Below are 15,136 nucleotides of genomic sequence, written 5' to 3'. Positions count from 1 at the left end.
TGGTCCCCCTTCTCACCCCAGGCTTCACCCTTTGCTGTGTCTGCTGCCTCGAATCCTATTCTCTTCTCTCGTCTTCTATGTCTTTGCATGCCTCAGGTCTCACGTCAAACATTACTTCCTCTACAGACAGACCCTTCCTGATCACCCCTCTCACCACCCAAAATAGGGCCCTAATCTAATTTCCTCTTAAACTGTTTTCCTTTACAGCAATTTTTGTAGTTTATAACTATATTTATTTGTGTTTAATATCTATTTTCTCTACTAGACTGTAAACTCTATGATATCGTGGCATGTCATTCATTTTATCTGCAAAACAGCCCAGTGCTGGGTGACCCTGACTGTAGAGGCAGCAGCTGCCACTCACCTTTGTGATGGGGGCCTCGATGGTCATGGAATGGATCCTTGCCATGGATGGATAGCGACGGTTCTGCAGGCTTGGCGCTGGGGAGAAGTCAAGAAAGTTGTGTCTGGTGTTGGTGCTCAGCTTGGCTGAGTGCAGCGAAGAAGCCCATCCTGAACTAGGGGCCTGGCTCTCAAAGGACTACTGTCCCCCAAAAAGCAATGAATTCATGCATCTCTTAATCCTGAAAGGGTAAGAGCTTGGCCACTACTTGGAAAGGATGGTCTGGCCTGGAACTTTGGTGGCAGGAAGGCCTATGAGTCCCAGCCCACAAGGGGAATTTTAGAGAAGGTTGATGGAATCTGGACCCCACCCCAAGAGCCGAATGATCCCACAGGACTCACTTCCCCGTAAGTCACCAAAGCCCATCTTGGGCAGTTCCATCACTTTCAGTCCTTAGCCACTGGCCATGTAACTGGATAACTGCAGTGTGGGAGGGGAGGCATGGCCCAGGTTTGGTGTGTAAATGGAAAGGCAAGTGATGGGGGGAGAGAACGAGCGCCTTCAGTATGAATTAGGCACGCCACATCTCTGAGCCTTTAGGTTCTTAATACCCAGAACCCCTGGTGGTTCTAGCTCTAATCTGTAGAAACTTACATTTTAAAATATTTTACTTTTTTGAATAGGTAATTCTTACATGTGGTTCAAAATTCAAAAGGTAGAAGCTTTACTTTAAAACCACTATTCTCATTTTCCTACCACTCCTCTGAGAGACAGAATCTGTATGTGATAGCTGGGCTCACCTAAACTAGCCAATACCAACAGAGCAGCCTGCTGCTCAGCCCCCCTGTGGTCCTCTCTGCAGCCAGAGCAGCCACACTGCACACTCTGCAACCTCCACTCCCACGCTCTGTAGAGAAGACAATCGCAACTCAAACTCTACTAAAAACTGAGTTCATCTAGTTGAAATTCCTTCATTCATTATCCTTTCCATCTACAATGTTGTATATCTACACCTCAATCCGTCTGAAAATACTTCAGTCCACCTTCCTTACATTCTTGGCCCCAACCCCTTGCATGCCCTGTGATGTATCCGTCTTTCTCTATGAGTTATCCATCTCATCTTTAGTTCTAGTCCAGACACTTCCCTCAGACTCAGCTTTCCCATTGTGACCTGAAGAACTGAAAGTCCCTCACTTGCCTTTTCATTTACCCCCTGAAGTTACCACCCCACTTCTCTCCCTTCTATCTGTCACTCACCGTCCCCTCCTCATACCTCTAGAGCAGGGGTCCTCAAACTACGGCCCGCGGGCCACATGCAAATACAAATATTGTATTTGTTCCCGTGTTGTTGTTGTTGTTGTTGTTTTTTAAAATATATTTATTGATTTTTTACAGAGAGGAAGGGAGAGGGAGGGAGAGTTAGAAACGTCGATGAGAGAGAAGCATCGATCAGCTGCCTCCTGCACACCCCTTACTGGGGATGAGCCTGCAACCAAGGTACATGCCCTTGACCGGAATCAAACCTGGGACCCTTCAGTCCCCAGGCCGACGCTCTATCCAGTGAGCCAAACCAGCTAGGGCCCGTGTTGTTTTTTTTACTTCAAAATAAGATGTGCAGTGTGCATAGGAATTTGTTCAGTTTTTTTTTTAAATTATAGTCCGGCCCTCCAACAGTCTGAGGGACAGTGAACTGGCCCCCTGTTTAAAAAGTTTGAGGACCCCTGCTCTAGAACGTGTCCTCATTTGCTAAATAAACACGAACTGAATGAGAGTTCTCAGCTCGTGAACTCTCTGATCTCTGCAGCACTCACACTGCTAGCATCTCCTTTCTTCCGCTTTCCTCTGCTCTTGGTTCACGTGACACTGTGTCCATACGGTTCACTCCCAGCTCTCTTGTTCTCTGTGGCCCTATTTCTCTTGTTTCCCTCTCACTGAGGGTGTACTTTCAAGCCTTGAACTCAGTTCTTCTCTTTTGTTGTTGTGCGCACATACACACACCTTAGAAATGTTCCTCTGCTCATGGCTCTTCATCCGTCCCCTCTAGGACTCCCCAATCCATATCTCTAGCCCTGAGTAGAAGTTTTGCATTTTAGCTTCTTTGGCATTTCCACTAAAATAAAACTTATCTTCTCCTCAACCCCCACCTAGCCATACATGGAGACTTTGTTTCTGTATATATTACTTCTATCTTCTCAGGCACATAGGAATTACCTTTCAGAACCATCTTTGACTTTCCCATCCGCCTGCAAATCCAATGAATTAATTAGGCCTGACTGAACTAAAAAAGTATTTTGCTAAATTCTGTCTCAGTTTATCTGGGACAGTTTATTAAGGGACAGTAAGGGTGTATAACAGGTACACTGAAAACTGGGTTTGCAGTAGAGTTGGGAAGCCAAGATTCTGGTCCCCTCTCTGCCACTAGCACCCACGTGTGACCCAGCCACAGAAACTGAGCTGCTCTGGTGGTTAAGGTCCAGCACACCTTAGGCCACCAAGGATCAAGCACCGAGTCATTTCAAAGAGAAGACAAAGACTGTAAAAAGAAAAAAATGATTAAAAGGCCTAAAAAGTCTATTGCCTATGGGGAAGAAGCCAGTTTTGTTGACTTTCTATTCCTTGGGGTTTGTTTATATGCTGAGGAATTCTTTTATATATTCTTCTGTCACTTTCTATGCTTTAAAAAGGTCAAGAAAATCTGAAAAGCTTCTTACCATCACTGCCTCGAGATGATATCGATTTCACATCAACGGACTCCCTCCTCCTGCTCTTGTATCTGAATGAATGAGACTCTAAGGATTTCAGATGAGTAAGGGGAGTGGTTAGTTACCAGCTTATTCACAGGTGAAGTCTGGACACATTTCCCTGTCATTCTCCAAAGAAAATCAAGGTCACTTCTTAAGCACTATAAAATACTTTTAAGAAATAGGAAACCATTTTCTCTTCAAATTTTCACCACACACAGAATTTTCCACCATATTAGTTGTAGAACGATGCCTGTCCTTGTGGCATCACATTACATCATGGAAATGGGCTCATGATCAATGGTTCTTTTGTCCCACTAATAACTCTTTTTTAAAATAAACATTAAAACTTAGGGGAAGTTTTGGGGAGTTCATTCCGATCTGAAGTACAAATACACTTAACTGGATAGGGAAGGTTCTTATTATATTTGAGGAAATAAATACTAGTGAAATCAACAGAGTTGATTTTTCTTGGGAAACTAATTTAGACCAATTGTAAGCCTTTTTTTCTGAAAAGTTGAGCCTCTGGATCAGTGGTTCTCAACCTTCTGGCCCTTTAAATACAGTTCCTCATGTTGTGACCCAACCATAAAATCATTTTCGTTGCTACTTCATAACTGTAATGTTGCTACTGTTATGAATCGTAATGTAAATATCTGATATGCAGGATGGTCTTAGGCGACCCCTGTGAAAGGGTTGTTCGACCGCCAAAGGGGTCGCGACCCACAGGTTGAGAACCGCTGCTCTAGATTGTCTTCTATGTTCTTCTAAGGATGTAATTTCATCAAGTGATGCAAACTGCCAATCCCAGAAGGAAGAGAAGAAAAAGAAGTTTTATAGTTCAACAATTTGCAAAAACTAAACTCTCACTTTTGTCCCCATTTTCTGGGGCGGGGTGGGGGGGGCAGGGAAAGCACTTAAAATTCTACTAAGTCTTTACAGACTTTGAATTTAACACTCAAAATGTGTTGTTCCATTACTGAAAGATCTAAGGCAGCAGTGCATGGCAGCAGTGAGGACCGGGGATAAAAACGCCAGGGCTGCAGAGGTGGCTGCAGAAACATGCATGGTCAGGGTGTGTGCTTCCGGTGGGGACCACGCATGAGCAAGGAGAGAAACTCAACTCTCACAGACCTCCACTGCGCTGAGACAGGAGGCAGACATGCTTTTTTTTTTTAAAGAACTGTCTAGTGGGACAAAGAGACAAAGAGAGAGAGAGAGAGAGAGAGAGAGAGAGAGAGAGAGAGAGAGAGGTGTAAGAGAGTATAGTAGTTCAGAGGACCAGTTCCAGAGTCAAATTGGCAAAATTCAAGTCCCCACTATCCAACCAGTAGCTGTGTAACCCTGGGGGTGTTCCTCCCGTGTCCCGATCTGTGTAGTGAGGACAGTTACGACATCTCGTTCATAAGCTGCTGTAAATAAGCTAATCCACGACGGCACTTGGGGCAGTGCCCGCGAAGTGTTAGTTCATGCTGGCTATTATTCACCTGTCCACTTGCATATACCCCTTCTTAGGCACACACGGGCCATGTTATAACGCCGTTCTCATACTGGCTGTTTTCACGTCATAATATGCCTTAGACACTTTTCTAGATCACCTTTTTAACCATTTACTTTAGTGTCCTAAAAAATCTGATTCAACTAAAAATGGTTAAATCAGTAACTAAACCTGAATTATATTTTTACAGCATGTAGTGAAAAGCAGAATATTATAAAATTAATCTGCACACCATAGCCTTAAATGATCTAACATAAAACATTTACTATCCCTTTGCCTATTTTTGTCTTCCAGACTCTGCCTTAATTTTTCTAGCCTTGAATATGAGTTTCGGAATTTCTTTATAAAGACAACTATAGGTGGTGGCATTTTAAATAATACTATTAAAATCATATGGCGTCTTTCGAACCCTCAGAAACTAACTGATCACTTGCAAGACATTTGTTTTTAGCCTGATCAGGGACTTACTAATCATATACATTCTTAACATTTGTTTAGCTAGTAATAATTAAATTGAACTTAGTGAAGATTTAAGATTAAATTCAAGATTAAAGAGCATAAGAATTCCTCAAAATGTAGTTTCTAAATAAAAGTAAAGTAGGAGGTTAGTTTCACAGCTATTGGCCCAGGTTGCCTTGTTGAATCCTAAATCATTTATCAGAAATTATTCAAAGATAGATAATGCTTATTCTTCCTAATTTTATCTCAGCTAAAATTAAGAGAAGTTATAGCAATAGAAATTTGAAGTTTGAGAAATTATCCTTTAGTATTGGCCATTTAAACACAAGAATTTGGTATTCATTCTCTCAACAGATACTTGTGGAATGAATTTCAAAAACAGAAAAAAGAAGAATAAAGAACTTTTAGATAGCTGTACTCAATGGCAACAGAGATACAGTATCACCAATTTTAAAAATAGCTACCATGTACTGAGCACCTACTATGCATCAGAGTTGGTGCTTTAATATTTACTTTAATATTTATTACTAAATATTTAATATTTATAGACACATCTTATATGGTCTTGCAACAATTCTAAAAGCTGCACAGTCTAATCCACATTTTACTGACAAGGAAATTTAAACTTGGAAAGATTGTTTAGGTAGCTCAAGGTCAAAGAGCTAATAAATGGGAGAGCCCATGCTTTTTAAGATGTAATGGTTTAATGTTTTGTGAGTATTTATTGAGTGTCTACTATGTGCAAGGCAATCCCGGGCACTGCAAAGGATATGAGAATGCTTGTAACAGATTTTGGCACCCAGAAGCCCTTAAGTGAGTTAAAATAATACTCTTGCTGTAAGTGTTAGAAGGAATAAACTAAAACATCTGAGAGAGAAGAGCTGAGAAAGAGAAGGGAAAGGTAGGGGAGGAGAGAAGGATGCTAAGTAGTTAAACACCAGGCACTGATATATGTAATGTACGTTTTTCCCCTCTAATCCTCATAACAACCAGATGAACACTGTTAATTCACTTTAAAAATAAAGAAACCAAAGTTCAGGAAGAGCACATGAAGTCTTCCTGAGTAGGCTAAAGTATGGTCCACCCTGGAACCAAAGAGAGGGACCCAACAACAGCCCAGGGCCTGACGTGATGGGTTAGTGGCTGGGAAGCCGCTAACCCAGTGGTTCTCAACCTTCCTAATGCCACGACCCTTTAACACAGTTCCTCATGTTGTGGTGACCCCCAACCATAAAATTATTTTCGTTGCTACTTCATAACTGTAATTTTGCTACTGTTATGAATCGTAATGTAAATATCTGATATGCAGGATGTATTTTCATTGTTACAAATTGAACATAATTAAAGCATAGTGATTAATCATAAAAACAATAAGTAATTATATATGTGTTTTCCGATGGTCTTAGGCGACCCCTGTGAAAGGGTCGTTCGACCCCCAAAGGGGTTGCAACCCACAGGTTGAGAACCGCTGCGCTAACGGGAGAGAATGTGTGCATGAACAAGAATTTTAAATCTTTGGTAGTAGACGTACTTTTCCCTCTAGTCAGAGAATTCCAGACCTTTCGAATGTAAAAGTCATCATTCTATAGCTGAGGAAACCAAGGTCAAGTAGGCAGAGTCTTGCCCAAGTTATGAGGCGAGGGAATGGGAAGCTGAGCTGGTGGACAGGGCTCCTGACGCCCAGGCCAGGGCCCATCCATGTTCTAACTGTACAGCCACTGACGCTGCTAAGCACGGGAGGACTGCGATGGTGTGACAACAGCGCACCCCCTGGACTTTCGGGCCACTCTCCCATTCTAGGTCTATCCGTATGATGGTCTCTCGCCAGCAAAAGAAAACCAGGAAGGGGTGGCAGTGGGTAGAAAAGGTTGCCATGAATGGATATTCAAAAAACTCCCAGGGATTCTGCTTCTGTTCTGGCTTTGCAACCCTCTGATAGCTTGAGCAATTCAGAGTACGTTTCAGACTTGACCCCACACATGCTGCCTGGGTGTAAAAGAGTGAAACCGAAGAATTCTCACCTGTCTGAGAATTGTCTCCTGAATCTCGATGAATCTTGTGAATCTAAAGTTGTTCGAAAGTTTGGTAAATAAAACAAGAGAAAGAGATTTAAAATACAGCATGAGCTATATTTCCAGCCAAATAATTTCATTAAAAAGCTCTGAAGACTTCAAGAGAGCAAGAAGTTGCACAGATAACATGAACAGATGCAAGCTGTGCACCAAGTAGTACTATTACAAATGCTGTTACGTCCAGACACTCATGGGATGCTGAGCCCAGAGCAGGAGAGGCTCGGAGCACACACTTCCTAAGCAGGACCTCTCACCCGCCAGAAAGCTCTTCTCATCCTGACAGTCTGCAGAAATGCAGAAAGAAAAAAAGCCAGAGCAAAAATATAAGACTTTCATAAGGCTAATATATAACCTGCTTGTAATTCATACTTATTATAAACTTTTCTGTAATATAAAAATAATACCAATGTAAGCCTAGGACTTCTAAAAGCCTCCCTAGAAAGCTCTTCAAGTGCTTCGTTACAGGCAGGATCAATTTACAAATGTTTCATCACAAGGAGAGCTGAACTTTAGATGCAGTTTAGCACCTGGTTCTTCCTCATTATCAAATTTTTCTGTGCTGGTGGTTTTGTGCTAATGCTCAATCAGTGTCATATGATGGATGCAGTAATCAGCACAGGAAAGAATACATTTGCTTTCTTTGGGGTTCTGCATTTCGTGTGTTTATAACTGAGACTCTGTTACTGGGGCATATTGAGCTCTATCACTTATAATCAAGCTGCTTTCCTGCTGAATCCATCTATTGCTAGTAGCTCAGACCAGCTAACATCTGTAGCCACTAATGAACAGGGTACGTTAACTCGGAAAACAAGACGGGTGCGTGTGTAGGGCTGTCTAGGAAGGACGATTAGGGTGGTTTAACAACACCAACCGTCAGAGCCAGAGTCCCGTGTGTCACATACAGGTAAAATGTCCCAGCTGGATGGAACCACGGAAAAATAATTATGGGAAACTGAAGTGTTAAGATAGAGGGTTTCTATGAATTATTCTGCATAGCCCATTCCACATATCACCGAAACAATTGCATGGCCAGCCTGTGTGAGATCTTAATGTGACTAAGGGCTGTGACTCATTTATCCCCTAATTACGGGACCATTTTATTTCTTCTGTGAATAGCCGCTCTGTTTTTCCTTTACAGATAGAAACCATTTGCTACAAAGCTATTGAGTGCAGTGTGACTTTTTGATCTATACCAAATGAATACAACTTTTGCCTTGCAAATTGTTTATCAGCTGTAGTTCAGAAGCAAGTGATCTTTAAACACTTAGCTTTTCTCTCTGAATCACTGTACATCTCTCCTTTAGAAACAAAGTCCCATGGCTCCCCAGATTACACACAAAAAAACCTTCTCCTGGACTTCATTGGCCCCCATAGGCCAACTGACTGCACTGTGGGGCTCCGGGGAGTCACCGTGGGCTTTATGTTCTGCCCAGATGGAAACAGAGGAAGCCCAAGGCCCAGTATGCACACTCCAACCCTGCCTTTGGGATGAAAATGAACCCTGTCCCCCACACCCGAGGGGTGGGGATGAGAATAGAGGAAAAAGCGGGGGGAAGAGGAGAGATACCAGGTCCATCTGTGGAGGAGGCTCTGGTTTTCCTGCGCTTAGGATTCTGCATTTGGCACTTTCGAAGCTGAACACAGCACTCACGCCAACCCCATCACCCCCCGAATTGGCTCATCTGCCACTGACAGGCTCTCTCCTGCAGACAGCAGAGACTAGAAACACTCCTCGACAGCCCAGCTGCCCAACCTTCACTTGCTTCCCTAGAGCGGTCTGGCGGCTGTCTCAGCATCGGCAGCCCAGGACCCCATGGCATGACTCACTCTGATCCCTTAGCAAGAGCAGCCCGGGGACCTTCCCGGTCACACCTAGCAGGGCGGGGTTTTTACTGAAGCTTCCTGAGGAAGGTTATTTATACATCTCCTATATACACCACCTTTAAGCTAAAGATTCATTTAGACGAAAAAATTCTTTTAGAATTAAAGTTCTTTTTCTTGGAGGTCTAAACCCATGAGTCATTTACCACTTGGCATGAATGATTCTGATATAGTAGGCAGTTAGACAGACAGGAGCAGAGAAGGAACGATAGGCCAGGTGAGAAGGTCACCCAGGTGGAAAGCCTAGCAATGGGCAAGGCTGGGAATGCAAGCATTGTAGGGTGGGACCTTTCCTCCCCTAGCATATCTTTGATCATGTGGTTTAGACCCCCTGACCTTTCATGTCACTGGTCATGCAGTTCGGACCCTCCCCTGAACTTCCCTCCCCTGGCCTGTGGCCAGTCCCGTGGGAGGCCCTTAGAGGAGGAACAAGGGCCAGAGAAGAGCCTCCCAGGACTTCCTGGCGGGACCACTCCCTTAAGGATGAAGCCCTCGGGAAAATGAGGTTCTGACCCACATCAAATGATCTTAGAAACAAGGCCACAGAGAGTGGTTAGGTTAAACTAGGGATAACATCTAGGCCTGTTTCAGAAAAGCAACAAACCAGATGAAGCTGGTCCATCTGGCTGTCATCAGGACCAGCTGCATTGACTAATGACGCCTGCCCTGGTGCCCACCAACTGGTGGAGACCACGCCCTGAAAGGACATCCGGAAAGCTGATGAATATTCTTTGGGCATCCTCCCCTGAGATCTCCCCTAAAATCCCACATTTAGGAAACAGATGAACCCCTTACAATGAAGGACCCAGCATTCTCGCTGGCTGCTCAAAGCATATCTGCACCTTTCTTTCCCCCGTTCTCCCTTAAGGTGAGCACCTTTGCTTTCTCTCTCCCAAGTTCCAAGGCCCCTTCTTTTGCCTCTGCAACTTGCTCCCTGAGTCCCTGCAGCCCAGCTGGCCCACTTTTTCTAGGGCTCACTTCTACCTCTGTGACTTTCTAAATAAACTTCTGCTTGTATTTGAGTCTTGGCTCTGAATCCTTCCTTAGCCAAAACTCAAGGACCAAGGTCTAACATCTGGTGCTGTTTGCCATGAACAATTCCACTGAAATTATTTCCCTGTAATTCTCAGTCAAGCTCACTGAGGAAACAGGGGAGGAGCGGTTTTGTAGTTGACATTCCTGATGGGCAGCCTGGGGCACCGCGTGGGCCTTAGGACTGTGGGCAGGAAGACAGAGGCCATCTCTGAGAGGACTGCCGTGTGTAGCGGCTTTACATCCCCAACCTCCCGTTACAGCACTCACGGGAGGGGAGGATCACCCCTCCTCAGACAGAGAGAGAAACTCAGGTTTTGAGAGAGGAAGGGACTTCCCTGAGCCGCACAGCGAGTATGCACAGAGCCCAATTCAAACCCAGCTTCCTCCAGCTCTAAAACCGGTTCCTCTCTCTACAGTGAGACCAAAGGTAAGTCCCAGGCCACACTTGTGAAACTGGGGTGTGAGGACAATATCCCCTGGGTCAGTGCAGGGCATCTGTTTGAAATATTTTTTTGTTTTCAAATTTTGGGGAAGGTCTGAATCTCTGCTATCAATAGGTTTTGTTACCTGAATTCTAAAGCATAGCAAAACAATCAGAATTCAATGTCCCCATGTCAGCCAGTCTCTGGAGTGCAGTGTTTTTGTTATTTTTCCTGAAGGGTAGAAAATCCCACGTATGGTAACAGCTGGGGATCTTTAATACTGGGAACTTTGGTAATAGAGGGAAGTTCTGCGATTTGAACGCTATCGCCCTTGGCCTATGCCGCCCTCAAAGCAAGTCCTTAGAAGCTTCCAGCTTGTTTTTGGAAAGGAAATTCATAGCTTTATACCTTTAACTACTTACAATACCGCAGGTTCCTACAAGTGTTGCTATCCTTGTGCTGCATGCTTTGTTTATAAACACCTGACTATGCTTGGCTCTAAAAAGCACTTCAAATTCTGTGTGCGAGCGCCTGCGTGCGACCTCAGGGCCATGTGACTGCTTTCTTCTTAGAGAAAAATCATTTAAACTTTATATTTTCTCTACACACATACCAGAATGTCTAAAACTGAAAGGAAAGTTTGTCAAGGACGTGAAACAACTGGAGGGAGAATGAAGTGCTACAACCATTATGAAAAAAGGTCTGGCAGTTTCTTATAAAGTTAAACATAGACCTACCCTAGGACCCAACTCCTCAGTACTCAGGTCCACTCCTGAGAATTTACCCAAGATAAACAAAAGCATGTGATCACAAAACACTTTTCTACTAATGTCCAAAGGGGCCCCAAACTGGAAAGAGCCCAGAAGTCCATCAACAAGAGAGAGAAACTGGTAGATTGATGCAATGGAATCCCATTCAGCAACAAAAGGGGAAAATTACTGATACATGCAACGGGGATGACTCAAAACATGACAACGATGAACAGAAGAAATAAAATTAAAACAGACTCATAGACACACAGAGAGAGCAGGTGGCTGCCAGAGGGGAGGGTGTTTGGGGGTGGGGATGAAAGACATGGGGATGAAGGGAGTAAGAAGTAAGGTTGGTAGTTACACAACAGTCATGGGAACGTATGTAAAGCATAGGGAATATAGTCAATAATGTTGTGATAATTATGTATGGTGCCAGTTGGGATACTGGAAATATTGAGCGAACACTATGTAAAGTATAAGACTGTCAAACCACAAAGTGTACACCTGAAACCAATACAAAATAAAAAAAACCCAAAACACTACGATGAGTGAACAAAGCCAAACACGAGAGAGTAGACACTGTATAAAGCTCTAGTACAGGCAAAACTACTATATGGTTAAATAACTCAGGACGGTGTTACCTGTGAGGGTGAGTGGAGGCAGGGAGAACTGGGACCTTTTGGGATACTAAAGTTTAATATCTTACGGGGTCTGATTACAGAGGTATACACATTTGTCAAAATTCAAGGAATGCTATACTTAAAATTTGTACATTTCACTGTACGTAACTTTTATCTAAAAAAGGAAAGAACTCAAAAAACGATTAAACTCTAGTTAATAATATGCATGCTAAAATACCAAAGAATAAAATGTCCTGATGCTTGCAACCTAGTTTGAAATCTATCAAAAAATAAGATGGACTGATGGATGAATTAAGGGACAGATAGATGGACAGATACGATAGAGCAAAATATGTCTTAGAAGCAAGGTAGAAGGTACATATTGACTTTCACTTCTAACTCTTCTCTACGTGTGAAAAATTTAAAAAACATTGGGAAAATTACATGTTCAACAGAATATGAATTGATGGCTAAAAACTGAAAGTCTGAAATATAATTTCAAAATCTTTGAAAGTAAACAAGATGAAAGGAACTGAGAACAGCCTGAATTGTGCAGGTAAATGGCATGTTATGGTCCCTGGGAGTCCCGGGACTGCGCATAAAGATGGTGCTCCACTTCAAACCATGACCAGGGAATTAGGCAGCAGCTGGCAATCAGAGAAGTAGAAGACCTGCCTAGGTAACTACTTAATACATTGACTTTAATAATTTTATTGATTGAGCTTATGGCCCTAACCCTGATCTCTCCTAAGGGAGAAAAACTCCAAAAATAACAATATGAAAACATCCCTCTTAATGTATGTCAAAATCAATCTTTTTTAAGTGAAAAAATCATGAGACTTTTAGCAATTAAATGAGTCAAAGCCAGGGTCAATACAATAATAAGCAAGCAAGCAAATACTAGATATTCCTTTAACATGCATTTCAGAATCACCTTGGGAATGTGAATAGCATTTGGTAGAAATGTCTGCTTTTATCATAACTGAATGACAAAGTGATAAGAGGTATCTTATCAGTCACAGTTAAAATCACCAGATACCCTGGTATGTTAGTCTGGGGGCATTCTTGATGCTTCCTTTTCTCTCATCCCAACGTCCAAGTCCATCATCAATTCCTGTAAAAGTCCTTTCTAAATACATCTGGGATCCCCACTTCACATCTCTCCACTGCCAGAATGCAGGCTGCCATCAGCTCATCCGAACTCAGCAGTGCCCCCAATCCAATCCACTCTCAATTCTTTTTTTGTTTGTTTTGTTAATCCTCACCCTAGGATATTTTTCCATTGATTTTTAAAGAGATTAGAAGGGAAGGGAAGGGAGAGGGAGAGATAGAAACATTGATGTGAGATAGACATATCCATTGGTTGCCTCCTGCAGGCACCCCTATCAGGGCCGGGGAACCTGTAACCAAGGAACATGCCCTTGACCAGAATCAAATCTGGGACCCTTTAGTCCATGGACTAACGCTCTATCCACTGAGCCAAACCAGCTAGGGCTGCAATTCTTGATTATACAGAAGAGTTCTGGCTTTGATGGAAGAAAATTCTGATGAAAATTTTCTAACTCAGGCTTTATGTTGTTTGGTAGTTTTGTGTCTCCCCCACCCCCCAATATTATGAAAAGGAATAAAAACTTGGTTTAGATGAAGAAAAATACTATTCTCTTAAATAATCAGCATAGCTTACAAAATGGATTTATTAAGCAATCTTTTTTCTTAAGATGGAACATTCTTGATCAACAACTTCATGACAGAAATGAATGCTTTCATGTATGTGACCTGACTTCAGGGACGAGGTGGCGTTTGAAGGCTGGATGAGAGAGAGCCACGGAAATGAGTCCCTGGAGACCCTCCCTTCATTTACATGTAATGAAAATGACAGTGTGAGGGGTATAATGCAGAATTTCTTTCATCATCTTTCTTTACTGGAAATACTTTGATGAGTATTTCCTCAGATGGCAAAAATATCTGATGCATAAATCAAAGACCTTTCCTGTCTACTCTGTTATCAAAAACCACTTGAAAATACACTACTCAAAACCCCAGCCAAGCAGCAAACACACCCTCCTGTTTCCCAAACAGGGGAACACAACACCGCCTACAACATTCAGGATCCCCGTCCTCAGCCATTGCTTTCCTCAGCTCCTCAGGCCGCGGGCAGGCCGGTGCCATGGAAGCCATCCCGACATTCGGTGTCAGGTCTCTCCACTTGAGCTAATTTCATGAGCCTAGAAGACTCAATGCAACACCAACTCTCCCCTTTTACCTGGATGATAATTTAAAATGTTACTTATATCAAAGCAACACACGTTAGTTTGATATAAATAAAGATGCATCTGAATTTTTAAGACTACACAAGATTAAAAAGAAAAATCCCAAGCTGTTTTTAGTACTTTGCTCTAAATAAGTGTAGCTATAGCTCCTCCACTATTAGATATTTTTTCCTTTTAAAAAAAATTTTAATTGAAATTATATGAGTAACGTTGGTTAATAAAATTTACAGGTTTCAAGTGTTAGATATTTTCTTGGAAACACTTCAGCCTCCTCTCCTGTGTGTGCAACACCAGATCCAGCGCGTCCAGAGACCACGGTGTCCCCTGGTCAAGACGCCTCCCGCTCAGTGCTGGGCCCACTGGCCTCATCTGCATCTGGAGGAGCTGTACAGAGGCCTCTCCGTGTGCAGCCCCAGAGAACCTTCCTGTGTCCTTATCTCACGGGAAAACACTTACGGCAAGCTACCATTCAGGTGTAAATGTTTTTTCCCTTGTCCAGTTTCTCTTTTAATGGCTTTCACATGCCTAAATATAAGCACCACTTGGCTTCAGACCTGCAAATACTGAGTTTTGTAATATGGAAATAGGAGAGTGGTTCTCAGACTTCAGCAAGAATTAGAATCACCTGAAGGGTTTGTTAAACAGGCCACTGGGCCCCACCCCCAGGGTTTCTGATTTGCCAGGACTTGGAGGCTCACCAGTCCCCAGGTGAGGCCCAGGCTGCAACAGGTGAGGCCTCGCTACCCAGACTGCCCTGCCAGTTAATACCTGCTCTCAGGCTCACTCCAGACTCACCGAATCAGAATTTAACATTTAATCTCCAGGTAATATGACTACATCTTACAGTTTGAGAAGCCCTGATTCAAGTGCAAAATCATAAATTGCCAACAGATCTTTTGCTGTCTCCACTTCTGGTCGGGTAAACCGGGGACACATGAGTTTCACTGAGTCTCAGGTTCCCTGTGGGTAAATGGGGACCAATACCTACTCGTTTGGATTCAAGCGGATCAACTGGAATAACGTCTGCAGAACGCCCAGGCCAG

The 15,136-nt window shown here is 43.1% G+C and overlaps 1 protein-coding gene across 2 annotated transcripts in view; it reads right to left on the bottom strand.

Annotated features, from left to right (window-relative positions):
* The window catches only part of PDE8B (phosphodiesterase 8B), a 170,225-nt gene that overhangs the window by 20,994 nt on the left and 134,095 nt on the right, over window positions 1-15,136 (bottom strand). For both annotated transcript variants that reach the window (XM_005858060.2, XM_014549966.1), the window contains exons 11-13: window positions 7,063-7,105; window positions 3,055-3,132; window positions 365-441 (exon numbers count right to left, since the gene is read on the bottom strand). In XM_005858060.2, coding sequence (XP_005858122.1) covers window positions 365-441; window positions 3,055-3,132; window positions 7,063-7,105 — 198 coding nt within the window. The remainder of the gene's footprint in view (window positions 1-364; window positions 442-3,054; window positions 3,133-7,062; window positions 7,106-15,136) is intronic.

Source organism: Myotis brandtii, unplaced genomic scaffold, assembly GCF_000412655.1.
Source record: "Myotis brandtii unplaced genomic scaffold, ASM41265v1 scaffold115, whole genome shotgun sequence".
NCBI lineage: Eukaryota > Metazoa > Chordata > Mammalia > Chiroptera > Vespertilionidae > Myotis > Myotis brandtii.
This window is presented reverse-complemented; position numbering and strand designations above follow the sequence as displayed.